Here is a 26,071-nt window from a genome sequence, read left to right as displayed (position 1 = left end):
TTGGCGAAGGACGGTCTGAACTTGGCCTACGTTAAAAACTTTCAGCTACAAATATGCGCTCTAGTATTATATTTAGAATTATTGTTATATATTATATGATTGTTATGAAATTATTGTTTTACAATTTTTTCTAGTTTATTCGTATTCATCTGAGCTGGGACTGATAGAACTTCATCAGGTAGTCGTCTGTCCGAATTTGCTATTTCAGCCAAATCAAAAAGGACGATTGTTTCCACGGTATACATACAGAAGAAACTGATTTGTCGATTAAGCATGTTATCGCAATCAAGCCGCTTTCGACGAACACCTCAAAAGCCCCATAGGGCAAAGAAGCGTTGTTGTATTGGAAAATACGGGACACGAGATGTGCGCCGGTTAAATATATATCAGTTTGTTCAAATGTCTACATTGCGTTGCATACGAATTAAACGAAATATCAATGAAAAGAAAAACAGGCATAAGCAGGTATATAGTGTTTTCTTCTATAGCCATATGTTGGCTGTGGAGGTTCGCGACGAGGCAGGTCGGTTCAGCAAGCGCGAACCACTGGGTCCAGGGGCCGCTTCTAGCAGAACAGGACCCAGACGAGGGAAATCATTTTTCCTAGTCAAGGACCGTACGTAATTCATTCCAACGTTTGCTTCGTTGGTGACTGCCAGGATGGAACTGCTATCAATGCTCCAGGTTCTGTTGACCTTTCTACACTGGTTGTTGTTGGCTACTTTTAAGCAAAGGATATCGCGGCCGTACACTGCAGCGGTCCATAGCTATCAGGAATTGGTCTCTAGCTTTTTTATGAACGGCTCCCCACACCGATCCTTTCTCCTGCACGGAACGCAAAACAACGGGGAACAGCCTCAGCGTCTGCTGCAGTAGATTGCAAATTAGCGGAGCGATGTAAAACTAAAGAACGATAGGGACGATGCGCAAAGGTGTGGAACTGTTGCAAAAGGGACGGAAAAGAAAGCTGGCTGCTAAAACACCAACTAGTTATGGAAAGCAGAAGAAGCCAAAGGGCTATGTAATACCTATTTCCGCCCATGGACAAAACATCAAATGATCTTTGTTTCGCTCATTGTTTGCAGTATTCTCGTCACGTTCTGTACCAATATATGATAATAGCATAGTCGATACAACGCCTTTCATTTTCAAGAATTTCACACATTTTAACAACCGGACCATGTGGAATCAGGATTTACAGCGGACCACGGCGCAACTTTTTGCTCAATAATGGAAAATAACTTTCTAAAACCCATTGGTGACCCATATCTTCATAACTTAGGGTTACAGGGAGAGTGAGCACGGCTAGTCCAAAAGCACTATCCAAAAACGAATTGTTTCCATATTCAGTAGATATTTTAGTCAACGGTAATCTATAAATACCAGCCACACAATTGATTTTGTTTCGCTATTAATTTCTAACTGCTATAAACTTGTTCGGCAGGCAAAACTTGTCAATAAGTAGAGACATATGTTTTTTTGCGGAAGTCCTTCGCTAGTGACTCTATGAACTTGAAATAATTTACGTTGCTCTTTATCGTCCGAAGATGCTTAGCCCCGCATATTTGTTTTATTAATACATGTTTTTTCTTACTACGACGGGTAATAAGTAATATGCAATGAATACCTAACACTCTGTCAAATTATGCCTATCCATTGCCCACTAGCTGGTCTGCTAGACTCAATAGAGTGCGACCCGTTTTTTGCTTTTAGCTTTATGATAATTCACAAAAAAATTATGGTGAGCTAGCTTTTGCTTTGAAGGAAAGCGACAGGTGGTTTGCACTTGAATCCGACCATCTAACAATGGAGCCCAAATCAATGGGAACAGGTGCAGAACACATATTTGTTCGCCTAATTGAAAGCCGAAGACGCGAAGGGCCCGAAAAAGGCTCACAGTCTGGTCTTGGGACAAACAGCGCAAATTTCAGACACGTTCCCACCATTTCACCGGATTGTCTATCATACATGATATGAACTCTATTTACCAAGCTGGTTACTTCCATGAAATTCTTTCCTAATTCCTCTTCCCTTACCTTCTTTTTGGCTCTGTCCTCCTTCTGTCTGTCCTTCTGCGCGTCACATCTGCGTAGAGTTCCAGAGACCACAAAAGAATGCGTAACTGAAATGAATTGTAGTCAGGCAAGATCTAATACCTAATAGTGACATTACTGCTGAGTCCCTTGAAGAACAGAACACTGGAAGCCTTTGTCTGTCGCTAGCAAGGCCAGATCACTCGAACGCTACTTCGCACTTTTCGTTTTTTTGCGCCCCCCTACATCGCTCGATATACTACGGGCATGCTAGGTAGTAATTCGCAAGGGAGTTGATAGAGAGATCAGTGAAGCAGGCGCTTAACGGTAGTGCTGGTGAAGCGCACCGCCAATGAGGTAACAGCGCTGCCAGAAAAGAAAAAAATTTCAAGGTGAAATGGTTGACATAAATGAATTTCGAGGGCTTAATGCTTTGCCCGAAATGCATACGTTTGCTCTAAGGTGCATCCCGAGTGTGCTCAATTTTTTCCGATTTCAATTCACCGGGAAGCCTTGGGGGCCAACGGAGAATAAACTAAATTAACGAATCAAAAAACGAACGAAAAACCACGCTTAAAGAGCTCAAGCAGCGTTTTTTTCTATTTCACAGAACAGAAGCTACCGATCACCCACTAAATTGATGTCTTCTCGTTTCACAACACATAATTTGGGTCAGAAGAAAAAGGAAAATAGCCGTAGCATAACGGGCACAGAACATAATGGACAGCTAGTTCAGTAACAACATAGTATTATATAGAACGCACGAAGCCGACGATTCGGTCCTGCATATTCGGTAGAAGCATTCGTTGCTGTTTTTCAACTCTGATAGGTACGAATAGATGGTGTAATGAAAGAGTACGCGATCATATATGAGCGAACGCGTAATTCAAAGGAAGGGCAACAATGTCCTGGTTAATCAATCGGCGCACCATACACAATAATATACATTGAATTGCTAGACCAGGTATACGTAATACGGTATCGAATAGCAACATGATATACGCTGTTCCGGTAATGAAAAAGCTGCATTATGACGGGACCCAATATCATTCGTTATAGTTACCCGAGATACTACCGCAGAGTTAAAACGTCAACATGAGAAGATTTCATTGGATAGAAACAGGCATCCTAACGAATAAGAAAACACATTAGCATTCGGAGTAGTCTAGCCAATTCGGCCGGAAAAGGACAACCAATGAGCAATAAGGCCTCGTAGGTGTCGGTTTTCGAAGCTGTGTAATATTATTGAAGAAGGGCAATGTTTTGCCGAACACCGCCGAACTATAGTGTTGTGCGTGAAACAGTGTTCCGTAAACAGCGAAATATCGTGCTAGTGAAAAGAGGCCTATGAATTTGACGTGCAACAAAATAGATACAAATAATATATTGATAAAACTAACAAGCAACTATGTATTTCTACAATGATCCATGTTGTTTGTTCATCGACCTCGCACTTCGCTGGTTCTAACAAAGACTTCCGCACTTCGGCTTTCGTAGACACGATGATCATCCACAATACAAATAATGTCTACTTGTCATTATCTGAATTAAATTGCCACATGTAGCAGACAAACAGCTTCAAACAGTCTGGCTGTTTGCCCTTGCACGGCCAGTACGCTAATTTATTCAATCAAAATGATACCGCTAAAACACACATGTGCACATTTTACGTGTACTTGTATTGAATTTTGACACATACTAAAACCTAAGTAAGTATCGTGGGTATCAATCAAAAGGTAACTGATGTAAAATTATACTGATCATAAATGAGTAAAGTCATCGATACACTCACGTAAGGGAGGTCAGGGAAAAGGCGAGAACGTACTGCTAGGCAGCAAACGGAGATTGGTTTAGAATGTGAAGCGGTCTAAGGTTACGGTACTTTTATAAATAAATGCTAAAATATAGAAAAATAGCTGTTGCTAGGAGAGACAAAAATATGGACGAAACCGAACTCCGAAAACAGATAACAATACAGCCGCTTGCTCAACCGCATCAAAGACGCGTCGATAACGAAATTATCTTAAAAAAAAATTAATGCAGGCAGCAGACAGCTGGATCAATAATAAATCGATGAGGAAAAAGCTAATAAGCGACAAAGTAATGAAAAACCAAACAGTCAGGCTTGTCTATCAAAGTCCCTCGCCTATTTCTCGCCATCCATATAGAGGTCTGCGCACAAATAGTGTGCAATAGATATTTTCAGATGGTCGTACGGCACGATGCTGTAGTCAGACAAAACGCTACTTGTAAGAAACACGGTCTAACAATGGCAGTAATAACATTAGCATGATTCTCAATGATAACTCTTCAATGTCGTTGAGAAAGATACGTTTTGTTATATTGGATACGTTGCATAGAATACATTTACGAGCATTTTTTTCAATTCATGAACGTATGCGTTCACGCTAACTAGCTAGTATGTAGTCCGATTTGCAGACTTTTTTTTTGACTTCTGGCTATCTTTTGTTTTTTTTTTATTTAGCTATCTAGTGTAGCCTAATAAGCATACTCTAACCAGATGAACGCGTGAAAAAATCAATACGTTTAACTGTAAAATATGTATTTAACAGTGATTACTAGATATTAGGTGATCATGCATAGGACCTATACCGATACGTTTTAGGCAAGCGATTACACAGTAGTAGCAGGGGCAATCGGCTTAATCCGATTAGCTCCTCCAGTAGCTTAAATAGTAAAACGTTTGACAAACATAAGGCGAAGATGGCGATCAACGATGACACGCGACATCAGCTAAACAGGCAGAAAAATAAACAGAAAATTTAAGGTAAGACGGCAGATCCTAAACTGTGCATAGCAACAAAGTCCACCGGTAATTACGCTGCGATTACATATTAAGCAAGAAAAAAACTATTGCGAGAGCTCTGAATATCTAAAGAGCCACTTATACCTCATACCGTACCTGCGGTACCTAATATGATTCAGTCAGGGGAGGGGTAGACCGCCTATTGGCATGACCGATCTGATAGAGACGCCAAGAAAACAAAGCATTAAACGTCAGCTTCGCCGACTGATCAAACATCGTAGAGGCCATGCCTTGGGCCCTTATATATGCTCGTCAACACGAAGGGACTCGCTACCGTTGGAAGGTCCGGGCGCCAAAACGTAGAGCGGAGACTACCAGAAAAACCTTTGACGAAACGTGCATTGGCTGCTCCCTGATTACAAATGATGTATAGAGAGATGCATGATCAAAAATCGAAAATCAAGTCAATACTGCTCTGTTGAAGCACTTCGACAACCGTCACGTACATGTGTACACATACAAAACTTTGACATGGTTACAACGAAAGGAAAATAATAAAGGCTCACAGACGGCAAAACGATTGAACGGACATAGGATACAGAACGAGACGGCAAAACAGTAATTTGAATAAGAATATGTACAACTCGATAATGCAGTAAATAAACAGATACGTTAGCGAGGAAACAATAATCTGATATATATATATAGCCGCCTTAGGGCTATACCGTTGCTATACGTCTCATTCTTGCACAAACCAGAATTAACACAGTATTGTGTGAATTGCAGCTCGAAAGAAGGCGATTCCAATGGCGGGAAAACACGGCTGCCACTGATCTATTCGAATTGGCGCCTATCGTGTGGGCTCAGTTGCGATGTTCGTCGATGGGGGAAAAAGCACCACGCTGTTTAACTTCGATACTGTCTCGTAAAAGCCTCTGTTCTAACCCTAATATCGTTAGGAAATAGATGGTCTCTAATGTTATGTAGATATCTACGTGCAACGTACAAAAACGACAGGTATAACTTTGTCACTTACCTAAACCTTTTAAGCTAGTACTCAGCCACCCTCGTAATGATACAGTAATAACGTATTTTCCCACTAAAATTAGGGATTGTGGTGGTCTAGATTCAAAACTGGTTCGTATTGGGAGCCAGCAACCTGAAGCAATGCTTAACGGTAGTACCGGACGCAGGATTCAGAATATTTATTTAGGCCAGTAAACAGCCACTCATGCACTCGTTTCGCTTATGACAGTCGACAAAGCTGTACTGAACTATGTACCTACTATAGTTTAGCTAGAACGCGGGTCGAAATAGTAAATCGAAGTAGAGGCTAAGCGAAGCTCTTCTGTTCGATGGAAGCCTGTAGACACTAATCTAATCCCATGCTTGTGTGGACGGTTAGGTCCTTGGAGGCATTTTCAATACCATATGGCGAAATCTGGTACGCTGTGTGTTTGTCTGTGGCTATGCGGCAGCTCACTAGGCGCCGTTTATATCGTTTCGGCCATCGCAATCCACTGGCTCACTCAGGTCTCGCTGACCCCTTATTGGTTATTGGCCTTCGGCACCCTGACCGCCAAAATTCTCAAGGATACTTTTAGGTCTCCCAGACCATCGGCGTTGGAGGTGGTCGCTCTTGCTGGTGGTGGGTCTATCAGTAAGGCGTTTCAAGAAGAAAATGAATCTCTGACAGTCTGCGAGGCGACTGCTAGAAATGCGCTAGGAATGGTAATGACAACGGCTGTGACACTCCAGGGACGCATCTCGACTCGTTGAAGTGAAAGTAAGCAAGATGGGCGTATTACAACCAACAAGACGGGTGGCATGCAAGCGGTCAGACAAAAAGCTTCTCGCTGCCCCCACCCGCCTTGTTGGCTATTGGTACCCGTTGTCCCTCAATAGTCCTGTTTGCCTCTGCTTAGCCAACTGGTGCGTCTTCGACACGTTGACCGCTTGGTCACGGGCGATCGCCAATTTCGTGCCTCGCCGAAAAGAAACCTAGGTAGGATTTTGGCTCGGGGAGACGCTGCAGTCGTATGGACCGACAATGAAGATCGCAGCAAAGGCAGTATCAACTTTGCTTGAAAAGGAGTTACTCGTCGCATGCATGGCTGACTTGCAGACCGACTCGCTAAGTAAGACCGACTACTTCAGTAAGCGCACCCCAAGCAGTACCCAGGTAGACTCTATAGAACATAGGCTACAGATTGACTTGTTGACGGGACGACAACTGAGCGAGTTTGGAATGGTAATTCGTAATAGATTAATAAGAATGAATTTTAACATGTTAGTTAGTATGTTGAAGCCTGTCCATGCAATGGCCCCAGTTATCATTCTGAAAAACGACTATATTGATTTTATTATTAATATTATTACAATATAACTCTAATTAAAAAAAGTCGTCGGGTTGTCAAATATATGAGAAAAAAAATGGCACGTAGATTCCAAAAAAAGAGTAAAAGCGGCATTTCTGGGGTTAAGATAATAGCTGACCGTAGCGATAAATGTATACATATATATTCTCGTTAAGTGATATAAGCAAATTATGACTCAATGGACCAGTTGAAATGGACACGATTTACCAGAATGAATCCCAATCGGTCCTTGAGGATTATGTGGTAACGTAATAACGATTTTAAATTAGGATTGTAAGAAACAAATCATAACTTGCAGTAACGGTCCAAAGGTACGCTTTTCACTTTGACGGTCTTTTGGAGTTTTGGCCTGTTGCGTCAAGTCGGTCATTTGCGCGACATAGGTTAAACACTACCTTTCCCGAAATACAAATGGAGTTTCGTATGGCAACCTTTATTAGCACCGAAGTGTCATTTAATATTACGCATGACCTACACCATAACATTTATCGACAGTCATAAAAGCGCCTCCAATAGTAACGAAATCAAAGAGTATGCTTTTGATCATCTTTAGCTGTATAGTTAAGTATATGCGTATAGAGAATCGTCAAAGCTGAGCTGCCCAGAGACTTGGGCGAGATGGTCGGCCAGGCTAAAAGGTGTGATAGAGGACGTGATTACGACTCTGGAGACAGCGGCGGGCGTCGACGGCTAGGAAAGAATGTGATGGTGCATAGGCATCCATGAGCATGATCCGAAAATCCGAGAATAAATATCGTTGCTTAGCAAACGAAACACTCATCATAGCGTTGATAAGCAGACAGTTTGATTACAGTAAACCATGGATGGCTGCGAGATTTTTAGAATCTTCCGTCGATCGCTGTTTACGAACAAGGCATATATGTCTTTATATAATGCCTTGTTCGTTCGAAGAAACTTCAACGAGCCTAACTTTGTTAGAGCGGGCGTAACGTTTCTGTACTGTTCTTAGTATCGGAAGCAAGCCAGTTCCTTGTAAAATAAAACGAAGGAACTCACGGTGAAGAGTAATACGTCGATCTCAGAACGCTTTTATCTAACACAGCGTAACGGGCATTTTACTGTAGAGATCCGATCAAGCAGTGCGAATTAATCGAGATACGGTCTTAAGAAGACATTTTTACTAACCTTAATTCACTCAGGCCATCGACAAGAACTTTGTTGTGAGCGGCCTATGCGAGGTAGACTCCGAACACTTCGCCAGCTAAGCTGCATAGCAAACATCTAGAATTAACAAGATGATTCCCAATGGCATTTTCAAGTGAACCATGCCAAAATCACAGTGTACAAACGTTTGGCGCGCAGCTATGTTATGCACATTACGACGAGAACAAGTAGTCATACCGACCACATATGAATGCTAAAACTAAAGCGTGATCTTCTGTTTTGGAAAAGATGATTCATAGTCAGTTAGCTGTGCATCTTGTAACACGGCTTTTTCTTCTGAATGGACGAAGCACTGGAACCAAGTTTAACCTGATGGCCGTTGTTGCGGCAGGCCGAAGTGGACCCAAAGCAAAACTCAAGGCCTCACTCTTCAAAGATCCATTGGATGGACATTTCGCTGACAAATAGGGAAAAAGTAAAAAGCAAGCTATGGCGCTCGATCCTATGGAAGAAAAAATGCTATATTACCTACTGCAAGACACGAAGTTTTGTCAGCTTTCTTCGCACGATTCACGAATATTTCTTTTCGTGCAAGTGTTCTCACGGTGGGAACTTAGTGGCCCCCTTAATTTAAAGAACATGTGGCTTGGAAAACATTGTAACTTTAGATTGGTTTATAATGCTATTGAACGTTTTTGCTATGTAAAAAATATCGATTTTTAAGCACTGTGTTTACTTGAGTTGGATTACTACAGGCATAAATCGTCAGTGCAATAGGTCGATTATGACATTTGAAGTAGGGTATTTTTATCTATGACCTCAAAATTTCGAAACGAGGACATCATAATTCCGTTGGAACTATTTTTGGAATTTAGCGCTTTTTTTCTAATTTTATGATTAATATAAATACTAAAGCTATTTTTGTTGCAGAACTATGCAAGCATAGAACAATACTGTATGCGTCATTTCAATTAGACCTTTGCCATTTTATTGTTCGCCTCGGAAATTAATTCCCTTTTGATAGCGGAAGATCAATAGGTAGTAGTAGTAGTAGCAGGAAGCTGAGATGCCTATCAGTCACGTTACACATATTCAAAGCCTGAAAACAGCTGCATTTAGTACAATCTGATGGTATAGGCTAGTGGACGCCATGAGGATTTGTACAATGGAGACGTGTTCCTGTTGGCGAACTTAGGGTCAATGACGTTAGTGGCGGACCCTTCGGTCTTCGCAAACATAGAACGGGAATTCATTGGCATCCATCCCTTGACTTATCGAAGCTGCTGAAATACCTTAAATTGTTTTATATTAAAGCTCCAGTTTAAACAGTCTACTAATATAATGAAAATTCGAATTTAGACGTCCAATGTCGTTAGCTTTTTTACTTGATCACATTTGTCGTGTAATATATGTGACTCGGACCTTCAATGCCAGTAACGCAAGCAAATAATAAAATTCTCTGTGTAGTTGGTTAAGTATAGCACTACGAAGTAATCTTCTTAAACGGTACATGTGAGAAATTGAAAAGAAATCGAAACGACTTCGCGTAGAGTATACTATATATTTTTCCTCCTTGGCAACAAAGAGAATATCTACTGTGGTAAACTATAAGTTGACAGTGTGTCCGAAGAAATGACGACGCATTTATCCTAATGCTTAATTTTTGTTTTTAGGGTCAATCATCTGGATTGCCGTGTTCTCGTATCTGATGGTGTGGTGGGCAACCGTGGTTGGAGACACTTTCGGCATTCCTTCAGAGGTGTGTAGTTTAGGCGTAACAGTAATCCGTAATAGCTTTAGTATTAGCATCTATTTGTTGTGGCAACGCAAGCACTTCCTCAACAGAAAGTAATGTCTAAAATAGTATATCTAACTAGCTATCCGAATGGGTAGAATATTCTTACCGTTGTATCCTATATGTTTACACAGAAACGCCACTTTTTGTCTTCCGCGATAACTCCGCATAATGGGTTCTACTTTAGGGCACCCATAACTCGACGCGGACGGGACGCTGAGCAGCATAATAAGCCATTTTTTTTGCTACGTTTAACTGAGACGTGGGATGCTAAAATGTCTCGAAATTGTTCGAGAGACTTCGTTCGAGACTGGCATCCATTTTCCCACTTGATCGTTGCCGACATCTTTAAAAGTTCTTACAAATAGTCCCTGTTGTTAAATTTGAACGATCTGCTCAAGCGAGTCTGTATCATTCAGATGATAATTATTGTTTCCAAGCGTGGCAAAATGCCCTCAAGTAACCCGGTAAGCGATTACGTCCTCTCGCGTTGCTCCAGCATTGTTTCGACTTTAGCTGTAAGCATCGTAGGCTGTAAGCCAACAGTAGATTCCCTCACGCTTTCTGCCATCAATTTTTCACGGCTAACCACGATATATGACTTGCTTTCGAACCCAAAAAGAAGGCAACAGGTACATACAGCTCTTTCGGGTCACTGATAGTCACATAGATTGAATAAAATAAAAAAATGTGCACCTCACTATTAGTGAGAAAATTGGAAACAAACAAGGCTGTCCTTTTAATTTAATAGGCAAATGTCGTCGAGAACGATTTTTTGTAGTACGTTAAGTACAGATGTGAATGTTATTTATATCAGCCCACAGGTTTTTGCTCAAATAATGTTCTACAGTGTGATCTAAAACTTTTTTCCCGCACTGTCTAACTATTCTATAAAGAACTAGCTGCAAACGAGAATCAACATTTCAATGTTCTTTGCAGTGCTTCTCTTCCAGCGAAATTTCATTACGAGACCAATTGGGCATAAGATAAAAAAACTATTGCCACTAAGTACCGGGGCGTAAACTGTACAACATACGTCACACAGCTCTCGATAAAATCCATGATTATAGGTACACTTTATGTTCGACATAAATGTTATGGGCAATGCAATACCATGTTTTGGTGTGCCTGTCGAAAATGATTCATTACTAAATCTGGAGCAGAATCTCTATTGCGAAACTGCTAGAATTATATCGGAATAACTGGCGATCCTCGTGGAAATACCATGGACATTTAGACACGGTTTGCCGTCTTAACGAAACCGTTAATGGAACTATACAATATTTTATATTACATATATTGTCTTTATTAACATGTTAAAGTATTTATTTTTGTCGTCGAAAATCGTTATGGTATGCATAAAGTCATTTACTTTCTAATCAGCGGTCGCTGGCTTTTTGTCTGGACATAGGTTTTCTAGGTTACAATTAACCTGAAGCCTGGCATATTTGTCCCATAGCCATAGACCTGTTCGATATAGGTTGAAAATGATTTGTCGTTTTGAATAAAGTTTTTAACGGTCTCGTATAATCCTGATGCCCAATTGCGTGACAGGTAATGGGGCTGACGTTTCTTGCCGCCGGCACGAGTATTCCCGATTTGATCACTTCGGTTCTCGTGGCCCGGAAAGGGTTCGGCGATATGGCTGTTTCCAGCTCAGTCGGATCTAACATCTTCGATGTCGCCGTTGGGTAAGCAAAAACAAGTTCAGACAACGTCCGGCATAATGCAAAAAATTCATGTTAATTAAGACAGACTCATAGCCACGCCATAAGTATATAGCTTCAATAAGTGAATCCTTATCTAAATACTTTACCTATAATCGGACCATTGTTTTTGTTAGTAAAAGCTAATAGAGAAAAAGAGAAACGTGCGCCTGAATGATCAACTGACCATAGAGTTATATTAGCAGCATCCGAAATCTTGTCGATAGAGCTAGTAAATTAATCGTTCATTGTTCTAAGTAATGATAGTTTGCCACGTAAGGTCTTTAGATATTCTACGACCTTTTTTAAATGTGTAAAATTATCATTGAATTGTTGTCCCAGTTGAAAAATAAAGATTGTATCTAGTAAGAATGACAAGTTACGAAGCTCAACAAACTTAGATTTAGAGATGAAAGAATTTATTCACCGTGTACAAATAATATAATACATGACAAAGGCTGGGCGAGGAAGCGAACACACTCGATTGTTTCCTGGGCTGCTTTTTCCATGAAACAAACACATTACAACCGCACAGTTCTCGGCGCGGAAAAAGATTTATTCTATTAAAGCATCTGATAATAATAATAAATAAAATAAAATAAAAAATTTTCGACTCGATACCTTAGTAATAAATAAGTTGTGAATACTAACCTAACTTCTCCATTTCTAAAAAGGGATCTAAGGATGCAGCAACTCCCTATATAGAAAATAAGGCAGTTATCTACTAGTGCGACCTCTCGAGCGTTTACGCGCTACGGAACTGTAATAGTAGATCGTCGCTGTTTGTGTACTAATACAATTAGCGTATGTTTTTTTTCCGTGGTTACTACTATTACTATGATTTGTCCTTACAGCCTGCCGCTTCCGTGGTTCCTGTCGTGTTTGGTGTTCGGCCCAGTGATTGTAAGCAGTTCGGGCATGGCATGCTCCATCTTTATTCTGTTTATGATGCTCGTCTTTGTGATTGTGACGATCGCTATGTTCAACTGGAAAATGAACTTTGGCCTTGCTATGGTCATGTTTCTATTATATTTTATCTTCATCGCCTGTTCACTTTTGCTCGAATACGAAGTGGTCCGATGTCAAGATTTGGTGGCAGCTGTGACCGGTAACAAGGCTGCTGCTAAATAAAGCTATTTCAACGGGGCACTATCTGACCCCGCGTTGATGAGAAGAAAGCCACTAAACGTAAGATATAAGTTTGGTAACATTTGATATGTTCGTGTACAACCCAGCAGGAACAGAAGAGCGGATCCACACAACGATAATTAAACGCAAATGATAAATCAAATGAAGATTTTCCTTCAGCACAAATGTGTCTGACCCGAACGTGTCAATGATTGTGACCGCCGATGAAGCGGTGGCCTCCAATTGATCAGTTTTCTTTTGTTTTATTTTTAAAAGAAGTTCATTGTTTGCCAATGCTAAATGTATAGTAAATCGAAAAACAATGATACAATATTAAAAACACCGAGAGATTAAAGGCCGAGCAGGATGACGCGAACAGTTAACACGGAAACAATACAATAATAATGATACAACTCACCGAACTACATGAATTTTCCTAAGCTCCCGAACTGCAGAGTGCTTGACACTGTTATCTCCTGACGGAAGTGATATAATTTTGCATCCAATAGTCAATGCGTACTATTAACTAATTAATCAGATCATCGTTTCTGTAACGTATCAGTAGACGTCGAAGATCAGTAAAGATCATGTCTCCGACAAAACATCTGCAAACGTTTGCAAGCTCGCAACGTGTTTACGTGGCTGTCGATCTTTGTGAGTATGGCGGGCTAATGATTGAAGCTCCTCTGAACATCAAGCCACCTACAAACAACAAGATTGATCAGACTAACCGTAATTTATCAACCGAGTAAGCTAGGACCAGTACAGCTATTATCAACTAAAAGTACTGCTTGTAATTAAAATAGAGGAAATCGGATCAAGGAAAAATCAATAATGATCAGAGTTATTACTCAGGCAACATGCTCCTTGGGGGGTCTCTCGGCACTGTTGGGTCTCTCTCTATGCCAAGTGGCAGAGGGGGACTGAACGAAAGAAAGTGCACCGAGGTTCTGTCCTACCAAACGGAGAACAGAGGTGGGCAAGCAATTCTGCTTCAACTGCCCGGCAGATCAAGACAACGAACCAAACCTATGACGAACAGAAAAAAACTGTTACCACTACTTCTGCCCTCTAAAAGAAAATAAATAGTAACGTAATAATAAAAACAATAGACAAACAGATAAAGAACGCATTACGAAGACTAATGAGTGAAGGACTGCGATGGGCTGAGTGTGATTTAAGATGGCGCCGCCTGCGTCAACTTTTGTATCCGATCGCGAACCACTTGAATAGCAAAGTAGATCGAAAATAAAAATGTGCCAGCATCATCATCCTGTGCGACATAATTAACAGGCACAACAGTAACAATGTCCAATGGTAAAATACAACGAAGATATAAACAATAATCGTCAAGCGATAGAAGCGAATTGCACATACACAGTAACACGCCTTAAGAACTACAGACGGTTAGTTCTTAATAATATCATGAGATGAGGTAATTATCACTGACAAATTTGCAAAGTTATATATATATATATGATGATTGTTGAGCACCGAATTATTTCGGCTACAGCGCAATTCAAACGTTCTTCGACGACGGCTAAATAATAACTAGAAGAAAGATATGTATTATAGTACTATGTAAGACTGAAATATACACCAATTCATGTATATAAGACCGAAAACTCGATAGCATGAACTTAACACAAAGACGATGACAGTAACAGGACCCACGGAAGAACTAGAAGCGTTAACAACAGAGATAGATGAGGTAAGACCAACATTACGATCAATAGCTAATGGTCGCTTCGACCTCATTAGCAGCAGCGATACCAACGATCACCATTGTTAAAAGCAATACGAAGGATACGCACGTAACATCGAAAATATACGACGGCCTAATAATAATCTACGTAAGTAACGCTGGATAGCTCAATTGGCCCCATAACCCTACGCGAACACTACCCCGGTAGGAACGGTGAAGGTCGAGAAGAGCGTCACTGTATGTAGAAGACTAGCACCATTAGTTCGGCAAATCATTGCACTTGGAAAAAATCATGCAAAAACCATCTGCGTCTAAGGAAGAGTGATCAAGTGAGACCCATAAGGAGAACGACGTAACGCAACATCGTCGAAACGTAATCAACGGAAAAACACGTTCAAATAAATACAACTCTAGCGAAGTTAAGAACGAACAGACTTGAAATAACAAGAACTACCAGTGAAAGTGGACAATTCGGCAGCAATAAGACGCGAGATCTCTATAGTACGGTCACCCTGTTACTGCAAAACTATTCTCCCTGTCGAGTATTAAATGCATCGCTTTTACCAACAAATAATAATTGTATGGCGCGATTCTACCACGACTAATAAAACGTGTTTACCAGCGTTGTGAGTTGACTGTCAAGGCTCACTTAGGAGTCCGTTTTCATGATGAAAACAAGACAGGAAATTTGTGCGCTCTAATCATACATACAGTCGAGATTCGTGTGTGCTTTAGGTAGCGAAAAAGGCTAGCAAATGAGTAACATAAACAACTATAAACACCGGAACAGCTCTGCAACAGCAACTGCGCAAGACAGAACATTGTAAAAATGGCAGAAACATATAATAACAGCAGCAGCGTGGTCCGCAATAGAACAAAATAACAACAAAAAGCAGTTCTTATGAAAATCATCAAAAAAAAACAAGGTCACCTAAAGGCAGAAGGCAGTGTAACAGACCTACTTCAAAGACGGGAGCGTCGCAACAGAACTTTACAAATATAATATGTACCCTAACACAGAAAGACATAAAGACGACAAGAATATTAAGAGCTTACAGATAGATGTACAGGCTAAATCGAAGCTTTCTTTCTTGTAAGCTGAGTGTCCGCAATTCAGTAAATACGGCAGACAGCGTCTAACAAAACATGATTTGATATATTATTTCCAATAGACGTAAGTGCACACATAAGGTGAATGTAATTTTAGACAGAAGCCGAACAGATTATCCACAGCAATGAGGTTCTAGACAATTCTACTAAAAAAAATAAACTAAGATAAGCACCGAATGAAAGACGAACGAAGCCGGAATACGAAGATAACAATATGGTGTGCTAATGATACGACGACGATAATGATTATGACAATCTTTTGCTATAATATGATTGTCGTTTTAAATAGATTCTTCTAGAAGAAGGAGAACGTCGTATCCATATGACGCCGCGACCTGGTCCACGGTTGAAAGCCGAATTGTTTTCTTGGCCTGATGCCCTTTGTTTTTGCTGCTTGTTGTCCTGTCAAGGAAACGAGCTAACGCGGATCGGCTAAACCGCTGGTCGCGTCCAACGAGTACAAACAACTGTGTTACAACCAATATTACTGAGAGGTGATAATAACAATAATAATAAAAATAATAATAATGCTAATACTACACATAAAATAACTTTTAACTGAGGAACAACCGTACGACAAATATTAATGACTGAAAGGCACAACGGAGAGTGTAAGGGAACGACATAAGCAAGCAGCAACCTACAATGAAGCAGTTCAGCCCCTCCTAAACCTTGTCCTAACTCGTTACCTGCGCCCCAAGCGCTCGAGGGAAATGACGAAGAGTAATGAAAATGAACTAAATTGCTTGCAACAAGCCTCTGAAAACTGGCAATGCTGAACCGGGTCACAATTGACAAAACCTCAATTCATAAAAAAAAAAAACAAGTCATATCAACGTTTGCTCCGCCAGTGCGCGACTGAGTTACCGACACTCTAACACGGAATACATAATGAGTATATATAATATTAACTGGACGACTTTATAAAGGCGTTATGATTTCTGCACCATTATAACGTTTTGGACTTTTTCGAATGTTTTATATTTCTGTGCTGTTTGATCTTCCTCATTATTCCTCCTAGGACAACCATTAGATATTCACTACTATTGCTAGCAAATTATGAACGCTACGAATAGTTTTTGTTGCGTCCAAGTTAATTGCAACAACAGGCCTAGACGCGTACTATAATAAATGCATACACTGCATTAACCAAAGAGAAGCAGAAATGAAGGTTCCAACACTAAAATGCCCATACCCAAACCAATATACAACAGCCTACGTCAGCAAACCACGAACTTATATGGAATTAACAAATGCTACTGAGTTTTTGTCTTTAACTTTCAATAACAATGGCCAGACTGCGGCCGGCCAGGCCATCAGGCCGGTCAGGATGTTACCAACAAGCGTTAAAATTTAGTAGTAACTGAGCATCGGTAACATCATCAGGACCTATTTACGGTGTAAAACTAACTTCTGATTTTAATATTGCCTATCGTCCATAGCTCAAATCAATGACTAAGACTTACTTGGTATTTCTAGATTTAATACTGATAGTTGATTGCTACGTTGAATATTGTACCGTGCCTAAATTATCGGGCAACAGCATTTTACCTTTTATAAAGAAGCGAATTTCGTTAGCAATGAGGCACGTTTGGTCCTGAAAATTATCCGAAGTCCCGACGTTGAAGGATGCGTCTTTCGTTTATTGGACGTAACTACAGCTTTACGTCCAGCCGAAAGGTCATTTGTCTTCGAGCGACGGCGGGTAAAAAGTCAATATTGCTGCGATATCGACTAATTCTGTATCGTTTTAACAAAAATCAATAATACTTGTATGTATCGATGCCGCCCACGTACCCGTCGTCGTCTGTAACCTGGCATCTAACTCTACGTAAGTCAAATACTCTAGAAATAACTTTCAAGTGAAAAATCAACTCTAACTATCTACAATACTACCAACTATCGACCAAGCTGTCCAAGAAAGGTACTTATTCCCTCTTCTTCAATGCACTAACCATATAAATGTACTTAAATTATCTAATACAACCTGTCTACAGTTATTGCTTACTTGCCGCAAACAGCGTGCTAATGAGATGACCCATGCCCACGTCAACTGAACCAACAATATATTCCAGCGAATGATAAATATTTCGTCGTGCTTCTCGACCAGGGAGACGTGCAACGAATGTATTGTACGTAGGAATAACCAGAACTGAGCTTGGTACACGATCGCCCGTAGTCCGAAATTGAACCCTGCATGGCTGACGGCACGATCTAATGTTTTCGTCTGGCAGCCATAGACAGCTGGGCTACAGTGTAACCTCCGATCCCGTGATCGTAAGCCTCTCTAATCATCGTAGATTTTTCTGACCATACCATAATTTGTGATGTTAGCTCGTTTGGTTAAGTGAACACACGGTTATTGTCATTTGCTACATTGTCTTCCTCGCGCTCATTGAATCCGTTCTTTTAATCGTCGTCGCGTAGGTCTGCACAAAATAAGGGCGCCTTTACGCGATTTCCGTTTAATCACTCCATTTTATCATTCAGCATTAACTTCATCCGTTGTCCGCACCCGTTCCCCCGTGGTCGCTCTATCTACAGCAACGATCAAGATAGATAGGCCAAAACAGACAAAATCATACCCTTTGGATCGCTCGTTAACCCTCCATGGCGCCTCGTCTTTTTCGACATTGATCGTTCTTCGACAAATAACCATCAGGAGTGCTTCCATCTCAGCTTGCCAGTCGATGTTGTCCAGCGGCGCTGGACAAGCGAGAGATCTTTACATGATCCGCTTAATAAAAAATTGTCACGTTATTATTAATTCGGTCGACTTGCTCCTCTATGACTGTGGACGAATCCTTTCGAAACGAGCCTACAGGAGAACACAATGACATTATGACGGAAATGATGTTCTATGACTTTCGTATACCGTTGGTGCACCCGGTAGAAACGCTACGTCCTTTATATTGAAATTGCTCTAATAAGCCAATTTTAAAGAAACATATCGTCTCACTTATAGCCAACCATATTCAAATGCGTATATATGTATATCACTTCATCATCATAGTTATTATTGTACTATTATGCTATGAGAGGTTAGTTGTAGCAGTTGAATGAGAGTAGTTCCGCAACAGGGGACCTCGAGAACAGTGGTACAATATATGTTAATGCTTTAACGAAGGGCGACAGTTACAGGATTAGATTGCATTGTCCTAATCTGAGCAAACACTGTATTTTCTTTATACACACAAACTTATACTACTCTGACCACCTAAGCTGCGAACTCGAAAACGTACCTGTTTTCACTCGCAGTCAATATCAACGTTTGACAACTATTCAGACGGAGTATTCCTTTTTACCTTAAATGCGGCAGTAAACCTTCGAATGGCTAGAATTACACAAAGTAATCACAATTATATAATAGTTTCTCAACTGAAGTCGATGCATAAATATTTTATAATAAAGAAATTCTCAAAGGCTATTGAGTCAGGTCAACTAAAAACATTTTTAATCTATGCTTTAACGTTGAGCTGTGTCGTCATCGACGGCTTGTTGAACGTTATCTACTGCCAATGATTGCCATTCTTATCTTATACCCGCTGTCGCCGTTTCCGTCTGTAAATTGGTTATTCGTTCCTAATTCGCGCGGAGGGGCCGCCATTCAACGTCGTGCAGATTTTTCGAATCTGAATTCAGCCTACATACTTTAAATTCGGACATACCTCGCGTGTCCATCGGCACACGGAACTACACCACAGATTGCAAACCTCGTGCTATTTAAGCGTCATGGCGTCGCGTGTGACCTTTCACGAATCACACCAAATCTGCGGAACAGAGCAGCTAGCTGTAGAGGCAGGCCCAGCTACAACAGCAATCAAAACTCAAAAAATTAGATAGAACAAATATCCATATGGCAGGCCGATCATCAAGTGCTACGATCACACGGCAAAGCCACTCCGGTCGTGCTACCTACGACGCGAATTAACTCACTAAAAAACAACAATAACATTTATATAAAAACGGCGAAAACTAGGCATGATGTGCCGCATTTACGGGAACTCTTTAGCTATAGTAAAAATAATGCGTTATAAGGAACATCCATATTTGCGAAGTGTCTTCCTGAACTGATCAGGCAAATTATCATAGTATACAAAAACAAACCGCGAAAAAGCTGTGTTTATCGATGACATTAGTGCTACAGACTTATCCTGAAGCAGTTTCCTCCACGAGGCCAAGTAAGGACTCGCAGAAACTGCTATAAATGCCGCGTTAACGCACGACATGACGAGAGCCCACTAATCATTGGTAGCTTGATTGACGTCTGTTCTGCTTGACCCTCATATTCAATCTTATGATTCTGGCTGTCTTTTCTACGGGCTGTAGTACCTGAGCTGCTGCTACAGTCGCTGCTGGTTAGTACGACTCATCTGCTAATGCTGCCGATATATGGGTAAACTAATATATATATATATATAGCGATAATAACGGTGATGCCAGTAACCAAATACTTGATAATAACGCCTACATAGAGGCTGAACGGTGATAATAACTACATCAGTCTACATAGACATATAACTAAATATCCATATTTATGTAGAAACTTAATAATAAAATACAATTTTGGACAACTTCGGCACGAAGAATAAATATAAAGATTATTATATTATGCATACCCTTCATAAACATAATACTAACAGTTACACCATCGATAATAATAAACGAGAAGATCTTAGTCGCAATTAATCAAGAAATCTGTTAATTCAAAAAATAATTACAACTGTTATTATACTTGTGCTACTAACACTTGCTGATAGCACAATGGTTATAAAAGCTATATCAATAATTACTATCATACTATTAATACCTACGATGTTTATGTATGAACATAAGTAGGGAGTAGCCCGGAAGTAGGTTATTATGATGCCATAGGTGTGACGGAGAGACAACGTTAGGGAATTGATGCCGAGTTCAGGCGTTGTAGAGGTCCTGTAAAAGCTTGTTATAGTAACTAATGAGTGTCCTTTCGTGCGCTCGTTGTTAACTACTAATGGGCTCAGAGCAGGCACAAAATGGCCTCAATGTTGACCGGCCTCGGACACTAGGTCGGCGTAAACGTCGAAAGGTCCGCCCAACGCCACACGGCATAGGTATCCTGAAAACCTGCAACTATTATAGGTCAGTGTGACCACGAGCGCTATTATTATTATAATTATAACTGAATAGTTAAAGTACATGCGAGGAGATCATGAGCAATGTACATAGAAGACTGAAAAACGTATTCCACAAAAGAACTGTTTCTTTTATCAGGATTTTTCTGCGCACTAATTGCGAGTACGCCTACAACAATAAAGGACAACAATATCGAACGCTACCGCTTTTGTTGTTTGTCCTTAATATTAATAGGCAAAAAATCGACAACTGTTAGTAGCAGACAAACGAACTGAAAAAATCGCTATTTAATTGAAATAAATGAATTTTTAATATTAGAATATTTAATTGAAATAAGTGAATCATATAGCAACGCCTAAGTCTCCATAGGCGCCATGCTGTGAATTAATGATTACATATGTGTTTTCGATTATGATTGCAGTATGTACTAACCATTGTGTAGGTGAAGCATTCTATCATTTCAATAAATTTTACACACAGAAAAAAACTATTTTCACATCAATAACAGGGCCCTGAGTGGATCAGTAACGGGTAGCAATCCTAAATGTCATTATTATTATTATGATCACAGTGATAGTAATGATTACTGTATTATTACACACAATCAAGCTAGTGAAGGCGCTTGTTTTTTGTTTCGGCTTGTTTCTTGCTTATGGCGTAAAGATCGTGTCCACAAAAAGGTCTATACGAGCTCTGAATACGACACATAGGTTTTATTGTGGCAATTACTAATGCCGGAAAAACGGTTGAGCATGAAAGCAATTAGCGCTGATTGCGTCAAGCACCTCGATTATAGTCCACTTGATAAGTTATCGAAAGATCGTTGGACGGACCCTGGACCTTTACTTCTTTCACAACGACAGCACACAATTTAGTGTTGACTAAGACGGCGACACTTAATATCAATGACAATGAGGAGAAACTCAATAGTAACTCACAAGAGTAACGCTTTAAGATTTAGTCCTTGCTATGGGCCTGGAAGCCTTGGAATGAATGTAAACATTAGCTCCTTACGTGGTCATAACCATAGCTATCGGAAATGTGATAGATACCTAGGTTGGTCTGTATTGGTAGAATTTTACATTAATACCTTAACTCGCTGTTGAGACTTGCATTTCCTTCACACATTTTAAGCTAATTCCTGTTTCTTGCTCTTCAAATGCCGATACGCTTCTCTCCATCGTCCAAACTGTGAGAGATATTCAAATAGCAAGATAGAATGTTAATTCTAAATTTGCAACACTTATCTATATATACGATATATAGTCAACATCAATTAGACGGAACTCGTTCAATTTCCGCCTGAAATGTTTATCGGTAGGTAACAGCTTGATGTGCATAGCAAAAAAGCACATCACAGAGCAAATATATAATTAACACCAGAATTACACTATTACTGTTGTTACAATTAATGCTACGCCGCTTTTCATGAACTCATCATATAGGTTACCACCTATTAGTTCATTAGATACTGTTCAAAACAGTCGGCAGTGATAGATTCAGCAATGGATTACGTTGGCCGCCAAGAAGCTCTCACTCATCTAAAACGCAGTTAGTTAAGGTGACCGTTGTCATTTGGCGAGAACATCAACCTCATTCCGTTTACTGCCGACATGGACGTGTGTGTTAGAGCAATTTTATCTTTGCGTACGCCCTGTCGAGAACACGTCCTCTTAATTTTCATCAATGCCCCCTTAGCAACAACCCCTGATTGTATGTTTGAATTATGCACACCTTATTGGTTAGTCTCGATGCTACCTTGCAATTTTGCTCCATGACCCATTTGCCTGCTAAACTTCAGGACACGTTGTGGTCTAGGTTCGAATCCGGGCATAGACACACGGTTCATTTCATGATTAAAGCGATCTATCCGGTGAAACTCCTAATGGCAATGCTGGACGTAAAACTCGTAACATGGAGAGGTTACCTATGACCTTCTCTCCCTACCTTTTCTGGAAGGGCTGCAGAGTGGCCGATGAGACTAAATCGCCCTTCTGCGTTAGTGTCGTCTACGTAGAATAAGTTTTTGTAAATTTCATTTTGGCCTAACACCTTTTTCCGTTCAGCGCTTGAGCAACTTGCAAGCAAACGGAGTATTCATAACTCCAGATTGTAATTGTACGCTCGGTCTCCCAGGCAAGGAACAACAATGACAGTAACAACTTCAACGAGGGTAGCAAGCATGAGAACCGTTATTCCCATCCCAGCAACTTATCGTATCGGCATTGTCAAAACGATCGTTTTCTTTGTTTTTGTTGTCATATTCTTCGATAGAATAGTAATCGTCATAGACGTTTATGTCATGGCACAGTGATAACCCGAGCAAAGCAGTTAATATGATAAGTTAGTGGTACACTGTAGAAGTAGGATAACTATTTGGTGCGACCTAGAGGTGATTTATTCGGAAGCGGCCAGGCCGAGTTAAGCTAGACAAAATCGAGTACTAAATAGAGCGTCCTATTCCCGCTCAACCAATGGTCCAATGAGCATGTTTGTTCGGCCTTTATTGTTATTGAAACTCATTTAATGGCAAGGAAGTTAATAAGTCTCTCGTTTTCGTTTTCTAACGGACGAACCGGAGTGGTAAATTGGCAGGAGCGGCCGGGCTTGCGGTAGTTTTCTGACAAGTGCCTGTTACTGAAATGGATAGATAAGAGAGGTCGCTTGTTCTATATCACGCCGGCTGTACCTTATAGCAACTTGATAGTCAAACTATACTCGAATATGAATGCGTGGACCCCTCGACACTCAACATAGAATACATAAAGATACATACATACGTTTATGATTAAGGATGATGACATAGATACGGTGATGAAAAATAATGGTAGCAATGTATTTCGTTAATCTCTAGTGTAGCGAGAATCTTTTCACAAAGCGAAAATAACGACACACTACTATATCAAGTTATACCTAAACGACAATAACGAGGAGCACTGTTACATCAACAAGCAGAAACCAAATTGAAAGTGACACAGAGGCAATAATCAAGTAATTGATTTGAGTCAAGCTCGAAAGTGATTGACCATGACAGGCTCGCCGATAATAACATTAATTAGATTGTCATTATTATGCACAGGTGGTATTAAACAGGAGCCATCTTATAAATAAACAAACGTTGCACCGGCGTGGTAAAACCGTGATATTAATCAACATGTAGCGGAAAAATAAGTGCATGTGTTCAGCTTTAGCTGCACCCACCTGTATAATGTAACACGGTCGCATTGTAAAAGTGTACACCGATCTCAGTTTCAGCTCCCATGGCAGTTCTCGGAAGCAGTTAATAGCAAACGCACTACAACAAAACCGTAATCAAACAAAACTGCCAACGGGCATAATAAGCAGACGCAAATCGAAATTCGGTTTTCATTTAGATCATCGAACGATGGGAATAAGAAGTACTTCGAAAACTCGCAGGACACTGCCCGAACTCTATGATTGATTGTAGATGCTTACCTAGACATCCGGGAATTAATTCAAACTAAAACTGTTTAGATGTGCGACAATTAGCTAATAAGTGAATTGACATTAAACTTTAATGAGAGCTCACACAAAGGAGTTTATTAATAATTATAATGTCTAGGTGTCAAGTAAGATCTTCTTCAAACAGCACCTATTTACAGAACTAGTGAATACCGTATTCAACAATACGCTTTTAGCTTTATTTTTTGCCAACAACAACAACAACAACAACCCAAATAATAAAACGCACTAATGCACGTATAGTAAGCCGCAACATTTTTTATAGTAATAAAAAGTAAATAAACGCAAAATGACAAATATCCAGGACGGAAACATGATTCCCAGTAAGTAAAAACCTATGATACATTAAGAATAAAATGATGAGCTTAATACGAATCACTATACTAATGACAGTAAATTAGCAAGAAGCGATAATTATTCAATAATAATAATAATAATAATAATAATAATAAATACGATATTATGGATCTATTAACAAGATAATATTAATTATAGGCGAATGCTAAGAGAATATTGAGGAGACTGACCCATAATGATGAAAGATGATGATAATAATAAAAATAGTATTAACAGTTCAATAATAATGAAAGAAAGAAAGAAAGAAAGTGAAATGATACGATAACGGGAAATGAGGTAGATGGTGATTGATGACGGTACGCTATGGGTGCGACTTAGCGAGGTTGGCGACTGTCCATGATTGTACATAGTTATTAGAAATGATGACGTCAAGTATCACGACGATGCTGAAACTAATAATAACAAGAGAAAGACATGTTGAACGATGATATTATAAAAATACTAATGGTTTACTGATTACTTAGTTGATCGATGATTTATTGATTAATTCGGTACGGGGATGTTCCGGATACCAATATTACTCGTCGAGGCTCGCTGAAATGAGATATATATGTATATAATATATATATATCGCAGCAAAAACTCAAAAAACATTGTCTAATGACCGAAAGGCGAAAACCGAAGACCCTACATTGAATTGAATGTTTGGTGTGACGATGGATGAATCGCCACGCGATTATTAACGGCGACTCCGACCCTATGACGTCCCCAAAACAACAACAAAAATGATTGCCATAATATTATTGCAATGACTATTCTTACGATTATTGTTACTCTATCGTATTATTAATAAATCATTGAATCGCACATCGGATTGTATTTTATATATAGGTAGCTAAAAGAGGTACGGTATCTTTGTATTAGTGAACAAGAACAATTTTCCACATCATTCCTTTCTAAGTAACGGCTAGCTAGCCCAAATTAGGCTAATTTTACGCCTTTGTTTCAAATACAATAGATTTGAGAGCTTGCAAAATGCTATTCTTCGAAACGAACTATTTGTCTGAAACAGACTCTTATCAGTATTCATTACAACTATATATGTATATAAATATCCAGATGTAGATTCTGGTAATAGCTGAAGCGGTACTGAGGCTCGTATAATAGCGCCTGCAAGGCATGAGTGTCCCTCGGAGCGTCGATACAAAAAGTCTCAAAGATATAAAAGATTTTAAGTACCTTACTTAAGAGAATTAAGGCCAAAGCCTGAGACATCATATCTTTGAAAAAGCCTTACGTATCATCTCAAAGGTGCCAGAAGGAAATGGAGTCACATTTGATAAATGCCCTCGTTTGAATAACGTCATCCTCGAGAACCCATAGTTTAGCTATTGGCAATTAGAAATAAAAGAAGTATAATATTTTCAAT

At 39.9% G+C, this 26,071-nt stretch overlaps 1 protein-coding gene and 1 long non-coding RNA gene across 14 annotated transcripts in view; one reads left to right on the top strand and one right to left on the bottom strand.

The window, feature by feature from the left end:
- The window catches only part of LOC111263627 (sodium/potassium/calcium exchanger Nckx30C), a 107,106-nt gene that overhangs the window by 78,152 nt on the left and 2,883 nt on the right, over positions 1-26,071 (top strand). For 3 of the 7 annotated variants that reach the window (XR_002682335.2, XM_022838895.2, XM_022838898.2), the window contains exons 9-11: positions 9,977-10,062; positions 11,653-11,789; positions 12,659-12,707. The exons of 1 other annotated variant lie outside the window; for it this stretch is intronic. Coding sequence is in view for 5 of the 6 variants with exons in the window: in XM_022838895.2 (XP_022694630.1) it covers positions 9,977-10,062; positions 11,653-11,789; positions 12,659-12,707 (272 nt within the window). In the remaining variant the exon portion in view is untranslated. Of the gene's footprint in view, positions 1-9,976; positions 10,063-11,652; positions 11,790-12,658; positions 16,574-26,071 lie in introns of those variants that run through there. 3 more of the 7 variants (XM_022838894.2, XM_022838896.2, XM_022838900.2) reach the window with 2 other exon arrangements.
- LOC111263629 (uncharacterized) lies at positions 9,266-25,531 on the bottom strand. Of its 7 annotated transcripts, none has more exons than XR_002682340.2 (5): positions 24,064-25,531; positions 18,333-22,051; positions 13,351-13,634; positions 10,208-11,771; positions 9,266-9,595 (listed from the first exon to the last, which is right to left on the bottom strand). It is a non-coding gene; the product is annotated as an uncharacterized LOC111263629 (long non-coding RNA). The 7 variants fall into 7 exon arrangements; XR_015312384.1 differs by having other exon boundaries at positions 13,351-18,565; positions 18,990-22,051; XR_015312385.1 differs by having other exon boundaries at positions 13,351-18,484; positions 18,990-22,051.

The sequence above is a fragment of the Varroa jacobsoni genome, unplaced genomic scaffold (assembly GCF_002532875.2).
Source record: "Varroa jacobsoni isolate VJ856 unplaced genomic scaffold, vjacob_1.0 scaffold_778, whole genome shotgun sequence".
NCBI lineage: Eukaryota > Metazoa > Arthropoda > Arachnida > Mesostigmata > Varroidae > Varroa > Varroa jacobsoni.
The sequence above is the reverse complement of the archived record's forward strand: the minus strand, read 5'-3'. Positions and strand labels throughout refer to the sequence as shown.